The sequence below is a fragment of the Furipterus horrens genome, unplaced genomic scaffold (assembly GCF_987537825.1).
Source record: "Furipterus horrens unplaced genomic scaffold, mFurHor1.1.pri manual_scaffold_8, whole genome shotgun sequence".
Lineage (NCBI taxonomy): Eukaryota > Metazoa > Chordata > Mammalia > Chiroptera > Furipteridae > Furipterus > Furipterus horrens.
In genome coordinates, this window is record NW_028327178.1 from 111,109,287 (window position 1) to 111,125,533 (window position 16,247).

The 16,247-nt window shown below is 61.2% G+C and overlaps 1 protein-coding gene across 1 annotated transcript in view; it reads left to right on the forward strand.

Annotated features, from left to right (window-relative positions):
- The window catches only part of MYT1 (myelin transcription factor 1), a 52,014-nt gene that overhangs the window by 20,370 nt on the left and 15,397 nt on the right, over positions 1–16,247 (forward strand). Inside the window, exons 6-20 of the mRNA XM_090285063.1 lie at positions 2,046–2,126; positions 3,500–3,554; positions 4,057–4,190; positions 4,309–4,339; positions 4,938–5,201; positions 5,682–5,787; positions 7,119–7,181; positions 7,804–8,051; positions 9,250–10,035; positions 11,502–11,636; positions 12,154–12,244; positions 12,523–12,636; positions 13,264–13,478; positions 14,580–14,767; positions 15,210–15,476. Coding sequence (XP_090141189.1) covers positions 2,046–2,126; positions 3,500–3,554; positions 4,057–4,190; positions 4,309–4,339; positions 4,938–5,201; positions 5,682–5,787; positions 7,119–7,181; positions 7,804–8,051; positions 9,250–10,035; positions 11,502–11,636; positions 12,154–12,244; positions 12,523–12,636; positions 13,264–13,478; positions 14,580–14,767; positions 15,210–15,476 — 2,778 coding nt within the window. The remainder of the gene's footprint in view (positions 1–2,045; positions 2,127–3,499; positions 3,555–4,056; positions 4,191–4,308; positions 4,340–4,937; positions 5,202–5,681; positions 5,788–7,118; positions 7,182–7,803; positions 8,052–9,249; positions 10,036–11,501; positions 11,637–12,153; positions 12,245–12,522; positions 12,637–13,263; positions 13,479–14,579; positions 14,768–15,209; positions 15,477–16,247) is intronic.

The window sequence follows — 16,247 nt, forward strand, 5'->3', positions numbered from 1 at the left end:
GGGGGTCAGCGGTGCTCCCCCCTTCTCTCGTCTGCCCCAGGGACACTGTAATCCATAGTCTTGTGAACTTGAAACTATCATAAGTCCATCCCAATTCTCCAGCTTTGCCGGCTGTTGGGAGGAACTCTGAATAAAACAGAACACTAATCTGTCTCTTCCCGCAGCCCAGGGCCAGGTGAATGTCCCCTGTGGCCCAGTTCAGGACCTCAGAGATGTTCCTGATTGTCCCTACTTGTCTGTCCATCTGTCGATCCACACATCACATGTGCTGAGCAGTGGACGGGGCTGCGGCCCCTCACTCTGCAGGACACAGTGAACCTGAAACAGGGACGAATGAGCTTCTTTTGGCTGGAATCAGGCACCGTGCGGGAAATGAGTGCCCACGGGCCAGCGGGCAGGTGCAGGCCTGGCTGCTGAGAGGAGCTGCCCCCAGCTCTGAGCACCTCCCACCCCCAGGCCAGGGAGTCTTTTGGGGCAGGGCCTCAGCTGTCTGTGCAGAAGGGCGGGGATGTGGCATTGGGTCGTGTGTGGGTACGCTCCTGGGTTGGGAAGACTGGTGCAGAACCTAAGAGAAAGGCATAAAGGAGAGGGAGCAAGAGAGAGAGGAAGGGAGGGGCACCCCCCAGGGACCGCCCCAGAGTCCTTGAACTTGGGGGGCGGGCAGACATGGTCTTTGCAGCATGAAACCTGTGGGCCGCATTGCTGGACACTCCTGAACACAGAGTCCCTTGTCCACTTTGTCACTGGCTGGGTCTGAGAGTGCTTCTCACCACCGGGCCCAGAGTCCAGACGAGTCCACAGGCTGGGAGGCTGCTGACCACACGGGCTTGTTTGGTCGCCGAGTTTGTAAACATCCAACTCTGGGCAACCTGTCTGGGCAACGGTGGTAGGCAGATAGGTCTGAAAAGGGGCCGGTCTTCCTAGCGTGTCCTGAGAGCTGCCTGTGTGTAAGAAGAGCTAAAACAGTTACTCTTTACTGACAAGCGCAGAGTGAAAGGAAGCGGTAGCAGCCCCAGGTGACGCCGGCGTCGGTGACGGCAATAAAACAGGTAACGAGAGGAGCAGGAGGCTGTGGGCTGGGCTCATCTGCCCCTGTCGGTTACCCTCCTCCTCAGTTGCCCCACTGAAGGCAGAGCTGTGCGTCAGCACTCAGAGCTGGGCAAGGGGACGGGACGGTGAGATGCAGCTCGTGGCAGAGACGCGGCTGTGTTCCAAGGGGCTCCCAGCCCCAGCGGCTTGGCTGGGAAAGGGGGTCTTCTCACTCTCAAGGTGAGACCCTGTTCCGTTATCTGTGGGCTGTGGAAAAACAGGAGCTTGATTGGTTTGTGCTTGGAATGAGTGAAGGATTTTTAATAATAAATGAATAAAAATCGTGTCTCCTTCTCTTTGCGGGCTGGGGATGAAGGGCGGTGCTGGGCTCCGTCTGGGACACGGAGCAGCGGTGTCCAGGGCCCGAGGACAGTGGAGAACCTGCCCCTGAAGTGCTGCACAGTCTCGGGGGCTTGGAGTTTTATGACAGCCTTGCCCAGGGTTCCGGGGCAGCCAGGAAGGCTGGTTTCCAACAGCCCAGAAGTCTGCCTCATTGTTGATGCCCCACGTCTTTGGCTTGTACAAACTCACTCTCACGTTGAAGAGCTGGCCCGTCTTTCCCCCACTATGGCAGTTTCTTTCCTTTTAAAAGCAAAGCTGCATGCACAGAAGAGAAACCACTGACCGTCCAACGTGGAGAAGTTGAAAATCGAGGGCGCTCAGAGGAGGCCTGGCAGTTTGCAGGCAGTGCCGTGGCCACCCCGGCCCTCCCTGCTCTGGTCTCGGAGGAGTTTATCTGCGGGAAGCCCGATTACCAGGGCACGCTGTAACGGAGCAGAACGTGAGCCAGTTTCCTTGGGAAGCCTTACGGGAAACGAGCTGCAGATTGCATTTCAGCTGCGAGCAGGCTGGCAATCAGCCACATCGGCATCATTGTGCGCCCCATGCGGGAGGCGGGCGCTGCAGCCCCGCACTTGGAGGCTCAGAGCTGACACCCGCTCTCCTCTCGCCTTCAGTGGGAGCCCTTGGTCCACAGGGAGCCTCCTTCCCAGACAGAAGCCGAGGCGCTGTCTCTTGCTGCTGGGCGGCTGTCGTGGGTGCAGCTTGGCGGCCGTGGCTCTGCGGCCTGGACCCGACCGGCTGCATTAGTTACCCCAGGTTTGGATCTTTCCTCCTTAACAAATCACGTGACTCCTCGTGAGTGCCGCCTGGAGGGGGCCCACTCTGCAAGTTTCTCTGCACTCATGGAAGGGCCCTTCTTCCTCAGCAGCATCCTAGACACCTTGTGGGTCCCACCGCTCTCTCAGGCCACTTCTTCCGTCTGGCGCCTTATTGGGCTGCTTGCTCCTCTTCCTGGCCGGGGGCAGGTGGCGAGCCCTGCTCTCTTGGGCCCTTCTGGGGTGGGGGGTGCTGGGCACAGTCTTCCCTCCCTTGGAGACACAGAGCACATTGGGGCTCCTGCCTCACCGTCACCTGCCTGCCCAGGTGTGTCACGGGCGACACAGGTTGAGGATCTTGTGTGATGACCTGTAGCTTCTGAGGGCTTTCCCTCGACTCCCTTGGGGACAGTGTGGGCAGCATTCCCCCCAGAAATGGGTCAGGGGCAGTGACTTCAGATGGGTGGGGTGCCTAATGGGCTCTGGAGGAAGCCCTGGGAAGCACCACTCACTCTGTCCTGGGAGAAGAGACCCCTGGGAGGGTGGCCAGTGGGTCCACTGACACGCTGGCCTATGTCCATGCGTCGTCCTGGCCCTCACTGACACGGCCTCCCACTGCGAGAGCCACTGTCCAGCACAGCCCTGAACATGGCTGGTCAAATCCAGCAGTGCTGGGAGCCCAGGACACAGGCAAGGTGTCTCTGAGTTGTCACAGAGCAACCCCCCATTCGTGACTTTATATGGGTTGTCGTTGAAGTGACAATGTCTTAGATAGACTGGGCGGAGTAAGTGTGGGATTAAAGTTAGTTTTTGCTGTTGCTGTTCACAGTTACCGCAGCCCTTAGGACGTTTAGTGCTGTGAGCTCTGGTCCCCTGGGCGGCAGGGCCCTCGCCCACGTTCGGGATGGTCCTCTGCACCTTTCCTTACACTGTTGGAAGCTGTCCCACCTCTGGACGCTTCCTGGAGGTTTTCCTGTTCTTAACAGGTTGACCCTCATGTTAAGTCCCATGGGAAGCCAGGTTCTGGGGCTCAGTGGGCTCCATGCCTGCGGTGGGTGACCTGCACTGGTGCCGGCGAGCCATGGGTCGGGAGGCCCCGCCCTCCCCAGCTGCGAACCTGGGCCGGGGGTCAGGTGCGGGGGACGGGGACCCCAGGCCTGCTGCTCCCAGCCTCCGCCTTTCCTGCCCTGTGCGCTGCTCCTGGTCCTTCCGTGTCACAGACCTGCCTTCACCAGCAAAGCGTGACCGGGAACGCTGTGGGTGGCCCCACAGCTCTGTCTTCCCGTTAACACGACCATTGTTTCTACTTGCAGATGAGCCTAGAGCATGAGGACAAGCGAGCTCGCACGCGATCCAAGGCCATTCGAGGTGAGTGCCACCCCATCCCGCATCTGTCCGCAGCTCCGCTCTGTCCGGAGTCCCAGGTGAGGCTGTCCTGAGGCTGTGGGCGCCACTTTCCTTCAGGAGACAGACCCCACAGCAGCACCCCCTCGTGCCTGCTCCTTCCCTCTCAGGTACCCAGATGAGGAGGCAGATACAGCTCCATGGGGCAGGGAGGACAGGCGAGTTAGGAGCCCATTCTGTTTGGGAGGACAGGCTGCCAGCCTTGTCTCACCAGCCTCTGCCTCCCAGGATGCCGGTCGGGTGCTGGCGGGGCCCGGGAGGTGGTTGAGTTGAACTGGCAGGGGGTGAGGAGGGAGGGGCGCTTGGTAAGGACTGAGCCTGCCCCCGGGGCCAGGGCGCACACGGGTGAGGACACTGAGCTCCTCCGTCGGCTGTCCGCCCCGTGGGGCCCTATGGGGCCCACTGCTGAGCCCCAGGCGCTCGGCCCACCCGCCACCCTCCCGTCCAGCTTTACCTGCTGGGTCAGGTTTCCTGCCAGAAACCAGCTTCTCTGCATTCAGAGAAAGAGATACTGGCCTGGCTCGGAGGCACCGGCTGTCCCCCTGCGCGGCCGCCAGCCCCTTGCAGCAGGGGCGGCAATGTGCTCACGCAGACCCAAAGGTGCGTGCGGTCAGAGAAGACAGGGCTCCATGCTCACAGTCACCGTCGCCGCTTCTCTCTCTGTGGCGCCGCTCCAGTCCTGACTCCACGTGTTTCCTCGTCTCTCTCTCTCCCCCAGCGCCCCCAGAGCCTGCAGGTGCTGACCTCAGGTAAGAAAGACGTCCTGCTGGCACTGAGCGTGGCTCTGTCTGTGGCCCACTCTGAGCACTCGAGACTGACCAGCTGCACCCTGGGGCCCCTTTCCCTAACGAGGTCCTACCCTCTTTGCCACCTGCCAGCTGTTGTCACCTGCCTCTGCCCTGGCCCTGCCCTGCAGCCAACCTCTGGCCAGGGGCACAGACGGGTGCACACCTGGGCACCCCCAGCACCTGCTGTCACTGCGGCCCCGGCTGTCACAAAGGCTTCTGTGTTAGATGGTCTGTGGCCCCGTTTGGCCAGAGATGGAACAGGCTGTTTCTGGTCCTGAGCCTTTGGTCCCGGGTGTTGGTGACCTCGCAGATTCCAGGCTTCATCTCAAGCAGATGAGCGTCCTGGGGAGAAAGGGAGGACAGCCCACCGCAGCCACGTGCTTGTCTGAGTAGCCCGCACCTGCTGGCTCTGTCCTGGGCTTGGCGAAGGCTCTGTGGTCGGGGATGGGCTGAGGGAAACCCCCCAGTGTCTGTGCCTCTGCTGTCCCGGCACCGCCCCGTTGCCTGTGGACCTGGGCTCCCTGCGGTGTCCGGCCCGTGCCCTGGTGCCCTGTCTCAGGCAGAGCCCTGGTGAGTGGTGTCCAGTTGCTGGCCAAGAAAACCGGCCCTGAGACCGCTTTCCTGAAGAAGGTGGCGCTGGCTGAAAATCTGGGAGCAGGAGGGTGGAGGACCATTGCTGAGGCCCCACCGCGCTGTGCAGACCTCAGTTCCCTGGGGGACAACTTGCCCGAGGCTCGTCCTTCCCACAGCGCAGGAGCCACCGCTGCCTGCGGCCAGGAGCTGCACGTGGGCGTGGCCTTTGCCCCTCGCAGCTCAGCGCTCAGTGCGCCGTCCTCCACTGCGGGCGCATTTATGCCCCAGGAACGGGCAGACAAGCAAACAGGACATCCTCCCATGTCCTGGCGGGACCCCCATGGTGCTGCTGGCCCAGGGCTGTGACCACAGAGCGCTCACTGCCGGGTGTGTGAGGGCACGTCGCGAGATTAGAGAAACGCATGCAGAATCCCCTGCAGGACTCACCGTGAGGGTGAGGGGCCTGGGCTCCATTGTCCGCAAGCTCTGCGTCACCTCCACCCCTACTGGCCCCTCACCAGCTCAAGGAGAGCCCCTTGTGTGGGCGGCAGCATGGGGGTTGTGACGAGGGGGGCTGGGATACGGGCCCTCAAGTCCTCTTTCCTCCGGAGCCGAATTTAAGGGTTCAGGTCTGGTGGGTGTTCCCTTTGCACTGAGAAAAGGTGACAGACACTGTCTTGGGGGTTCAGTCTGGGCCCACCTGCTGCCACCACGCACTGCTCATGCCCAGACCCTCAGCTGGGCCACCAAGACCAGCCCAGTGCTGACCGTGCCAGGCCGTCCTCCAGCCTGCCTGTCCCAGCCACCTCCCTGATGGCCCGCGGCTGCCGCGGGGAGTGAGCCTGTGCCGTCCCTTGCCCGAGTGGCCCTCAGAGGCCGCACCACGGCCAGGCTGAATGGGTGGGCGGAGGTGTGTCTCGGAGCAGGTGACGTGCTGAGGGCAGTGCCGGGCCCCACAGGCCTCCCAGCAGCTGCCACCTAATTGCCTGATTAGCTCAGTGATTAATCGACTAATTGGGACCTCAGCTTCACATCCCCCTAACAAGGAGCTTTTGTAGAAGGTCTCAAAGCTAGTTCTTGAGAGAGTGGAGCAAGTGTGGGGCATAGGCTGGAACAGCCAGGCCGGGGACAGCGGCCACCGCTCTGTGCCTGCAAAGGAAATTCACAGTGAAAGTGGCCCATTCCCTCCCTCCCACTCTCCTTCTGGCTTCTCACTAAAACAGTGACAACCAGTGCTGAGTTCAGCCACGAGGCCCCAGCAGGGAAGGCTGCAGGCGGGGTCCCCATCAGACACCCTGCTCCCCTAAAGGCCACAGCAGAGCTCAGGGTGGGCTTTCCCTCCACACACTGCTCTTTTCCATCCCGACTGGCCGGCAGGTGTGGCCTCCTGGCCAGCTGGGCCCACAGCTGTCTGCATCAGGGCCGGGGCCCAGGTTGGACATTGCTGGGGGCGTCTGGACAGACATGGGGGTAGGACGCCGCCTCGGTTCCAGGAGCCTGAACGTTTGCTCCTTCTCAGGCTCTGCAACGTCTGAGCCAAGGCAGGAGCTCAGGCCCCGTGGGGCTGCTCGTGTTGAAACAAGGTCTTTTTGCCTTGGGCAGCAGCATCTGGGGGTCCTCTGCCTGCAGGGGGGACTTGGGAGCCCCTCCTTTAGGTGACCTCCCGCGATCCTCCCACGCACGTGTGTCAGTTTGCTGCTCCGTGGAATGGGGAGATGGGGGCCTTTGCAGGCCTTGGCCTGTGGACATGTCCAGCGACCCGCGGGTGCCACCCTCAGCTCGCCCAGCCCCTCGCTGCCCGGGGGGGGGGCCAGCTCCCCTGCGAGGGCTGCAGAGGCCGCAGCCTCAGCGCTGCAGGGCAGGTGCTGGCACGGGCCAGCCTCAGGCAGGGGCCCTGTCTCCCGTTCACCTGCTGTGGGAAAGACCTATCTGTGAAAAAAGGAAGCCTCCAAGAGAGGCCCCCGCTGGAAGGCTTAGCTCACGCACACAGACCCTCATACTGAACGCACTCATGCCATTCGTTTATGTGAGCGGTGGGGTCACTTGATTAACTTTTAGCCAAGTGCAGACAGCGTTCTGAGGGGAGCCGTTTGGAGATAGCTTCTGCCCAGGCTGAGGGTCTGGGTGAGCCCCCTCCCCCGAGTGACTGCTCTGCTTGTCTCCTCAGCTGCCCCACCCCAGGGTGCACGGGCGTGGGACACGTCCGGGGCAAATACTCCAGGCACCGAAGGTAAGAAGGCCTTGGGCCCTCACCGCAGGTCCTGGGAAGGAGGGCAGGCTGCTGGGGGTCCGAGCCCGTCTCCCTCTCTTGGCCTCTGTGGATCCAGAACCTTCCTGTGTGCCCACGGCTGCCCAGCTGCGGTGCCCTCCGCCTCAACCTGTTACCAGGGGCCTTTCCCAGTGGAGGCCAGGGTGTGGGCACCGGGCTGCTGTGAGGCGGCAGGGGTCTGTGCAGGAGCAAATCCGGAGCACACAGGGGTGACCCAGGTCATCCGGGGGGTCCACTTGACCCTTAGGGGCCCCCGGCTGTCTGAGGTTCAGAGGGTGGGTGAGGGTGTGCAGTGTCTGCAGGTGGACGGGGATGGGCTGGGGTCCCCTGAGGACCTGCCTGGTGGGTGTGGAGCAGAGCAGTGGGTGTCAGGCCATGTACTCAAGGGTCTTGTGAGAGAAGCTGGAAATGCAAGCAAAGCACAGTCAGGACAGTTGATGTGGAATCTGAAAGCAGCCGCCAGTGCGCTGGAGGCCACTGGTGCAGGGACAGCGAGGGACACCGAGAGAAACAGCGGTGAGGGGCTCCAGAGGGACTGACCTGGGAGGGACTGACATGCAGCCCCGGCCGGCCCCCCTTCCAGTTTGCAGAGCTGCCCTCTGGCCAAGAAGAGGAAGCTGGAGGGTGCCGAGGCCCAGCACCTGGTGTCCAAGCGGAAGTCACACCCCCTGAAGCTGGCTCTGGACGAGGGCTATGGCGTGGACAGCGACGGCAGTGAGGATGCCGAGGTGAAGGACGCCTCTGTTTCCGATGAATCGGAAGGAACCCCGGAGGAGGACGAGGCTGAGCTGCAGGGACAGGAGGAGCTTCATTGCCCTGAGGCAGCTGAAGGTGCTTTGTTGCTCTTTCTGTCCTGAATAAAGGACGCTCAGTGTGTCCCTGGAGAGTCGCAGCAGGGAGGGGGAGGGGCCTCCTGCCAAGAAAGCCCTTCCTGAGAACAAGTGACGTCCTGTCCTGACAGCAGCAGGGGCTTCCTGGAGAGGGGCCGGGGGCACATCTGTGTGTGGCTGTGGGTGGTGTCTGTGCACGTGAGAGACAGACAGACACATGGACATGGCTGTGCGTCAGCCCTTGGGAAGAGCTGCGTGGGGTGGGGCGGGGGTCTTCTTGGTGTCTGGTGAGATGAGGGGGACTGAGGGGGACCCCTACCTTCACTGTCTTCCCTGTGGGGCACCTAGCCAATGCTGAATGTGAAGGCCTGAGGTCCAACCCCCACCCCTGCCCGAGCTTCTGTTGTCTTGTGACCTTGCAGGGTCTGAGGTGGATTTTTATTTTACTTTGGAGCCAAGGCTGACAAGCCTCAGTCTTGCCTCCCTCCGGGGCTCAGCGTGGCCTCCTGGGCTAGGGGTGGGAAGCACTCACTCGCCTGCTTCCTTATAGAGGAGGGGTCAGGGGTCAGCCCCCCGGACTTCCCATGGGCCTGGCATGTGGTGAGCGCTGCACATCCTAGTTGTGGTTGTTATAACTTTTAAATTTAGGTTCTTTAAAAAGTATAAATTTGTTTGGCACTTTAAAAGATTATTTATTTATTTATTTATTTATTTATTTATTTATTTAGAGAGTGGGGAAGGGAGGGAGAAAGAGAGGGAGAGAAACATCCATGTGGGGTTGCCTCTCACACGCCCCTAACTGGGGATCTGGCCCTCAACCCAGGCAGGTGCCCTGACTAGGAATCAAACCGGCGATTTTTTGGTTCGCAGGCTGGCACTCAATCCACTGAGACACACCATTTGGGGTTGTTTGGTGCTTTTTGATTTTGAAACAGTTTTTAAGTAGTTGAGCTCCGTTTTGAGAAACGATTTGAGGAAGTGCCACAATGGCTTTAAAAATACAGTAGCAGTTAGCCACCTACCCCCCAAAATAAGCTCCCTGTGATCTTTGATCGACGCAGAGGCAGTGATGCAAAGGACCCCAGTGAGCCCCCATTTCCAGGGGGGTTTGTGTTCCCAGCTGAGGCAGAGGGCAGGGGCCAGAGGCCTGGACACCCATCTGCCCTATGTACCCCACGTGGCTGCTCTGGTCTCTACAGGAAGGAGCCCCACCAAGTCCCACTTCGGGTCCCACTCTGCCGGCAGCCCCTCAGGCCCCTCTGAAGGCAGCTACGGCAGCTACCAGGAAATCATCGCAACTTCTCTCCTGAACTTGGGCCAAGTTGCCGGGGAGACCCTGGTCAGGGAGGGCTCAGGCCCAGGAGCCCAGCCAGGCCCAGGCGCCGTGCACCTGGTTCAGGAGGAAGCTGAAGAGGAGACCACGAGCGACGAGGGGGAGAGGGCTGCCTTCATCCCACCAGTGGACACGGAGGAAGTTGTCGAGGTCACTGGCGAGCACTGTCCGCTGCCGTGTGCCCAGGCCCCAGAGGGCACGCCCAGCATGGAGCCCAGCCCGCAGAAAGGCTCTCTGGGTCACGAGGATGAGGAGGAGGAGGACGAGGACGAGGATGAGGACGAGGATGAGGATGACATGGACGAGGATGAGGAGGTTGCTCCTGATGGGCCCTGCCAGGAGGGCGCCCCCCGTGCCATCCCCCGCCAGGCCACTGAGCTCCCCAGCTCCCCGGTAGACGACTCTGTCATGGTGGAGCTGCGCTCGGACGACGGCCAGGACGAGGATGCTCGCTCCCAGAAGTCCGCGGTCACAGATGAGTCCGAGATGTACGACGTGATGACGCGCGGGAACCTGGGCCTCCTGGAGCAGGCCATCGCCCTGAAGGCGGAGCAGGTGCGCGCTGTGTGCCAGCCCACGGAGCAGGGCCCGGGCGAGCCCCTGAAGGCAGCCAGGCCCTTAGATGCCACACGGAAGACCTACGGCAGCAAAGGTAGGGCTGGTGCTGCCCAGACACCCGTCCTGCTGCCCTGTCCCCTGGGACGCCCAGCGGACTCCTCCCGAGGCCCTTCTGGGCTGGGGGCAGGGACAGACGCAGACCAGGCAAAGACACACACGGCACAGAGCATGGTCGTCGAACGGCTCACAGAGGGTTGTCAGAGACATGCAGGTCTGAGGGCGGGAGGGACGGTGGCCTGGCCTCAGTAGCTCAGCCACAGCCTGGGGGACTCACCAGGTTGAGGAGGGACACAGACAGACATGGGGACGCACTGGGCCATTTTTTCTGGGAACACTCACTCATATGATACCTGGTCAGGAACAGATATTCAGAGACACAGATGGGGACATGATTTCAACTGCAGACAGTTGTCGAGGGGACACCCTTTCAGGGTGGCATAGACGGGAGGAACAGCAGTTGGAGCTCACAGCCAGGCCAGCATGGAGCTTCGAGGGTCCCTGGGCACAAGGGGGCCCACGTGCAGGGGACAGAGACGTGGGGATGGGGGAGGGTGCCAGTCTGGGCTGGGCTTGGGGCCCACAGATCTGCAGGACACAGCTGGAGAGGTGGGGACATGGGGACGCAGCCAGAGTGACAGCCACAGACCCAGGTGATCAGGACTCATTCCCGTGGGGCAGACGTTAGGGGCCCCAGATGCTGTGTCCTGCATTCATGGGTAATGTTGGGGGCGTGGATCCAGGGGACGGATGCCAGGGGCCGAGCATGCAATGCAGGCCCCGTGGGGCTGGGCCGAGGTGCCGACCGGGGCAGCTGCACAGAGATCAGCTCGGGAGGCGGGTGTCAAGGGGGAGCGGTAAGCTCGCCCCATGAGTGTGGCTTCCAGGTGCTCCCAGAGGGGCGGTTCCACCCAGGAGCTTCCTGGGGCAAAGGCTGTGCTCTGGGGATGGTCAGCGTTCCCACAGGTGTCCCCGTCAGGCTGCACGTGCGCTGGTGGCCCCTCTGGGCTGGCAAAGGCGTGGCGTGGCCAGTCACTGAGACCTGAGCTTCCGTTTCTGCCCAGGCATCTTAGTCATGTGGTTTTGGGTCTGCTCCTTATCTTCTCTGTCCTCTTTTTGTCACATCCAAAGCACATATCCTTGCAGGGACCTCGTCATTTACCCTCACCTCTCTATGCCAAGGCTGGACCTCGAGATGTGGGGGCTCTGGATGGTTTGTCTGACTCTGAGGCCCGTGAGGAGAGGAACCGGTACTAGCCGCCCTCTGGGTCCCTCAAATCGCTGTCCACCCTGCCTGCTCTTTGGGGCATTTTAGCCAGTGCCCAGGCAGACAGCGGGAGTCACCTTGCCATCCAGCCCTGACCCCTCTTGGGCTCTTGGGCAGCCTGGCCTCCCTTTCCTCGGGACGGCCAGAGGGAAGGCTCAGTGGTCTTGCCCCTCACTGCCCACCGCACACCACATGGCCTCCTGGCCACCTCTGACTGGTGCATTGTGTCTGTTCAGATGCCTCAAGAGCAGAGAAGCGCGAGATCAAGTGCCCAACGCCAGGCTGTGACGGCACTGGGCATGTGACCGGGCTGTACCCTCACCACCGTAGCCTGTCCGGGTGCCCCCACAAGGACAGGATCCCTCCGGAGAGTGAGTAACTCTGCATAGCTCAGGCCACCTCAGGTGTTCGGGCGGTGGCCATGTGGAGCAGTGACCACTTGGGGCCCTGTCCCTTGGGTTGGCACCGTTCCGGTACTCAAACTGGAGCCCTACAAGGCTGGGGACATGGAACATGCCTGGTCATCTACCTGGAGGTGGTGGCTTGGGTCAGAGCCCTGGAAGACGGACACAAATACAGGCACCCCCGAAGGGAGACAGGCAGCCAGGGGGTGGGGGTGGAGATGCATCTGTGCTCTGAAGGCTCAGCAGTAACTATGAACGTGAGGTTAACAGCAGTGAGTCACAGAGCAGCCAGAGGCTGTAAAGCTGAGCTGGTTTCTGCCCCAGGAGACAGGGGGCCGTGGTGGGGGTGGGAGTGCCATGACTGGGCTGTGGACTGTCACTACAAGCTGCTAGGTGCCTGTCCTGGGAAGCTGCAGCCTCTGGACAGGACTCCTGCGTCCTCCTGGCTGGGCTCACTGGCTGCCCCCTCCCCGTTCTCTTCCAGTCTTGGCCATGCATGAGAACGTGCTCAAGTGCCCCACTCCCGGCTGCACGGGCCAGGGCCACGTGAACAGCAACCGTAACACACACAGAAGGTACTCACTGAGCGGGCGTGTGAGGGCAGGGTGGGGGTGTGTGTGGCGTGTGCGGGGCCTGCCATGGTCCCTCAGGGTTAGTGCCAGATCAGGACAGACGCTCGTGTGCCGCTGGCTTAGAATTACCCCCCCCAAAACCCACCTGAGCAGCTGGTGCTTTGAAGGTCAAGCACAGAACAGAAGAGGAAGCCCAGCTCTGGAGCTGCAGCGGCACCCTGGGCCCATGGGGGCGCCTGCCGTACCCCCGAGGGCTCAGCTGTCCCCTCATCCTTCTCTAGTTTGTCTGGGTGTCCCATTGCTGCTGCAGAAAAATTAGCCAAATCTCACGAGAAGCAACAGCCACAGACGGGAGATCCTTCCAAGGCAGGCTCCAACTCAGATCGGATCCTCAGGTGAGCACAGGGGCTGGAGGGCCACTGCAGGGCAAGAGTGCAGTCCCTGTCCCCTTCGTGGGCAGCGAGGGTTTCCCAGTCCTCCTTTCTCCTCCTTCTCTCTGCACTGATGGGAACAGAAGCCCCTCCTTGCCTGGCATGTCCGGCAGTCTCCTCCCAGGTGGCCTTCCTGGGCCAGGGTCTCAGGCTGCCTCTTGTGCATTTAAACATCTGAACTCTTCCAAGAGCTTCAGTAACAGTGAACAGAACAGTGGTCGTGGTCTCCTCGTGCCAGTCCCTGACCCTGCCATGGTCCCCGCTGTGAAGAGCTGAGTCCTGGTTCTTGGGAACACACCCCAGATCGCCCCTCCCCCAGGCACGGCGGCTGAGCTGCTGGAAATCTGCTCTCCTAAGTTCTGGGGGAAAGTCTCAGGCTATGCTGTCTGCAAGGGGACACGCCATTCCTCTTCCTACAGTCAGGCCCGGGCTCCGGTTAGCAGTGGGGCACAGGGCAGGGTTTCCCAGGGTGTCTGTCCTCACAAGGCTCTGAGGGGTCCCTGTGTCGGCTGTGGGGTGAGGCAAGGGGGATGAGTGGCGTGGGGTCCCTGGGTCCTGTTCTCATGGTTCTGCATCTGCCCTGCACCCCAGACCCATGTGCTTCGTGAAGCAGCTTGAGGTCCCTCCGTACGGAAGCTACCGACCCAGTGTGGCCCCTGCCACGCCCAGGGCCAACCTGGCCAAGGAGCTGGAGAAGTTTTCCAAGGTCACCTTCGACTACGCAAGTTTTGACGCTCAGGTGTTTGGCAAACGCATGCTTGCCCCAAAGATGCAGACCAGTGAAACCTCACCTAAAGCCTTTAAATGTAAGTTGGGGAGCACTGCTGCTGGGAGGTACCGTGTGAGGATCAGCGGAGGAGGGCCCCTGGCCATGTGCCCGGGGGCGCATGGGGTGGAACGAGGCCCCAGCTGTCACAGGGCCCACCCCTCTTGTCCACCTTCAAACCCCACACGTCCCCTCCCTATTTGCGAGACAAAACCAGGTCCTCTGTGACGTGTGTGTCCAAAGCTTAAGAACTGCTGACGTGGTGCGGCCTGGGGAACCTCCTCTCCTGGCCATCCTCCTCCTGCCTGCTTACCCAGACACAGTCCCGCAGGTCAGGGGTGTGTCTGGACGGGTCAGGCAGCCGCTGGGCTGAGCTGGGTACCTGGAGCCTTTTCCCTTCCTGTGTGGGGACCATTTTGCTGGATACAATGTGTCATTTGTGATAATAGCAATACATTTTCTGGGTACACTAAAATGAACCTTCGGGAACAATCCTTCCTGTCTTTGTCACTTCTTACACTAATGTGTGGGTTGCCAGCCTTGGAAACGCACGTGAAGTTGAAAAGCATCCCCTGTCCCTGAGATTGGAACTGGCCCCATAAGCAGCAGTGAGGGGTTTGCCATGTGTTAATAATAAAAATACCGATCGATGCAATAGCGGGCTGAAGCCACCTGTTAGGACTGAGGGCGTCCTGCATCTCAGAGCTCTCATACCCAAGACAGAAAAGATAACATTGTATACCTCTTGTTTATTTGAACAACAATGTTACTTTGTTAAAGCAGGGACACGAAAATCAGCCTTTTGAGATGCTTGATACAATTGTCCTGCTTGGGTGATACTCCAAACACGCATCCTGTTGACAGAATTCTTGTGTCTTTTGGTTTTTGTTTGAAACATCCGGGATGCTGGAATGTCTTAGGAGGGTTTTGCTGTTTCTGCAGGAATTTGGTCAGGCCGGAAACAGCCTCTTCGATCTCAAACAGGAGTGCGGGTGGGAGGGGGTGGGCCCGTGTGAGCCCCAAGGCCACTTTCCCCACAGCCGGTCCCCTGGCACCCCCAGCCCTCCAGAGTCCCCCGTGCGTCTGTGTGCCGCCTGCTGTACAAGTGGTACATCAGCCTGGTGTTGCTCCCTCTTTGCAGCCAAACCTTTCCCAAAGGCCTCCCCCTCCAGGCACAGCTGCTGCTCCCCATCCTCTTCCACAGGCTTCGACTGCACGCACGACGCCGAGGCCGCCCACATGGCTGCCACTGCCATCCTGAACCTCTCCACACGCTGCTGGGAGATGCCCGAGAACCTCAGCACGAAGCCACAGGATGTGCCAGGCAAGGTCGGTATGTCCCTTGCAGGCAGGAGCCCTTCTGGGCACAGAGCTACTGGGGGGGAGAGTCAGGGCCACAGGCCTGTGATCAGGACCATGTATGGGGAGGATGATCCTCACGTTTCTCCCCCAGCTTGGCCCCTTGTGACCAGAGAGTTCAGATGGGTGCCTTCCAGAGCTGTGTGCTGGGTCTCCAAGGGCCCACGTGGCTGTGCACACGTGTACTCCGTCCTGTCGCCCAGAGTCTGAGGGTCTGCGGTCCGGGGGGTGGGAGGAGGGAGGCAGGGTCTCTCCACGCAGGTTTCAGGACTCCCTTCTCAGAGGCTCTTCTGCTCTGTGGGGCTCCATGTCCTTCCGAGTGGAGTGCATCCCGGGCCTGTGAAGCTGCCCCCCACCCACAGGCTGCTGGACGGGGGTGGGTCCCAGACGCAGCGGCACCTTTGCGTTGCAGGCTGTGGACATTGAGGTGGATGAAAACGGGACCCTGGACCTCAGCATGCACAAGCACCGCAAGCGGGAGAGTGCGTTCCCTGGCGGCGGCGGCGGCCGCAGCCCCGGGGTGAAGTCTCCCGACGCCTCCCAGCGCCAGAGCAGCACCAGCGCCCCCGGCAGCTCCATGACCTCCCCCCAGTCCAGTCAGGTGTCCCGCCAGGATGAGTGGGACCGGCCCCTCGACTACACCAAGCCTAGCCGCCAGCGAGAGGAGGAGCCTGAGGAGGTGGGTGCCGTGGCCTGCGGTTGCTTCTCCGGGCAGAGCCTTCAGGGTTCTGGTCCTTTTGGACACAAGGCCCTGCACCCTCCATGCAGGCAGGACACAGCCCACCCTCCAGGAGGGGTTTCCCCCGTGGGGCAGTGCTGTGTCCTGGTCCCCTCTGAGAGGTGCTCTTCTCACTCTGATGGCATGCTGGTCAGCACGGGTGGGGCTCTGAGGCGGGGGGAGGAGACGGCTTCTTTCGTCCCCCCAGGGGATGGCTTGGGAACGGCTCTGAATCCCTTGGTTTTGGGGGCCTCCCACCAACCTGCTTTCTAAATAGGGACACCCTGAACTCCAGCAGCAGACCTTTCTATGATCCCCAGGAAGCTCCAGGCCACTTGGCTCCCTGGATATAGGCAGGAGGGAACTCCTGGCCTCGGGAGCCCCCCTGGTGGGCAGTGGTGACCAGTGCTGCCTGCTGAGGAGCACAGAGCTGACGTCTTTGCTGGGGCTGTGGTCTGAGGATGGTGGACAGGCCCATCCACTTGCTCCACCCACTTGAGTTGGGGGATGATGGAAGGCTTATACCAAAGGTCTGTGTGTCATGAACAGCAAAGCCCAACTCAGGGTGTCCCAGGCTGCCTCTGCACAGTATGAGCCTTCAGACCCCCTGGCCAGCCCCCCGCCCAACACCAGGAGGGCAGGGCAAGTCCCTGTGGAGGAGGTGGTGGCAGGGAGGACTCCCCTCTGAGAACCTGTCACCTCCGCGATTCTGTCCTGCTGGTGAGCCATGTC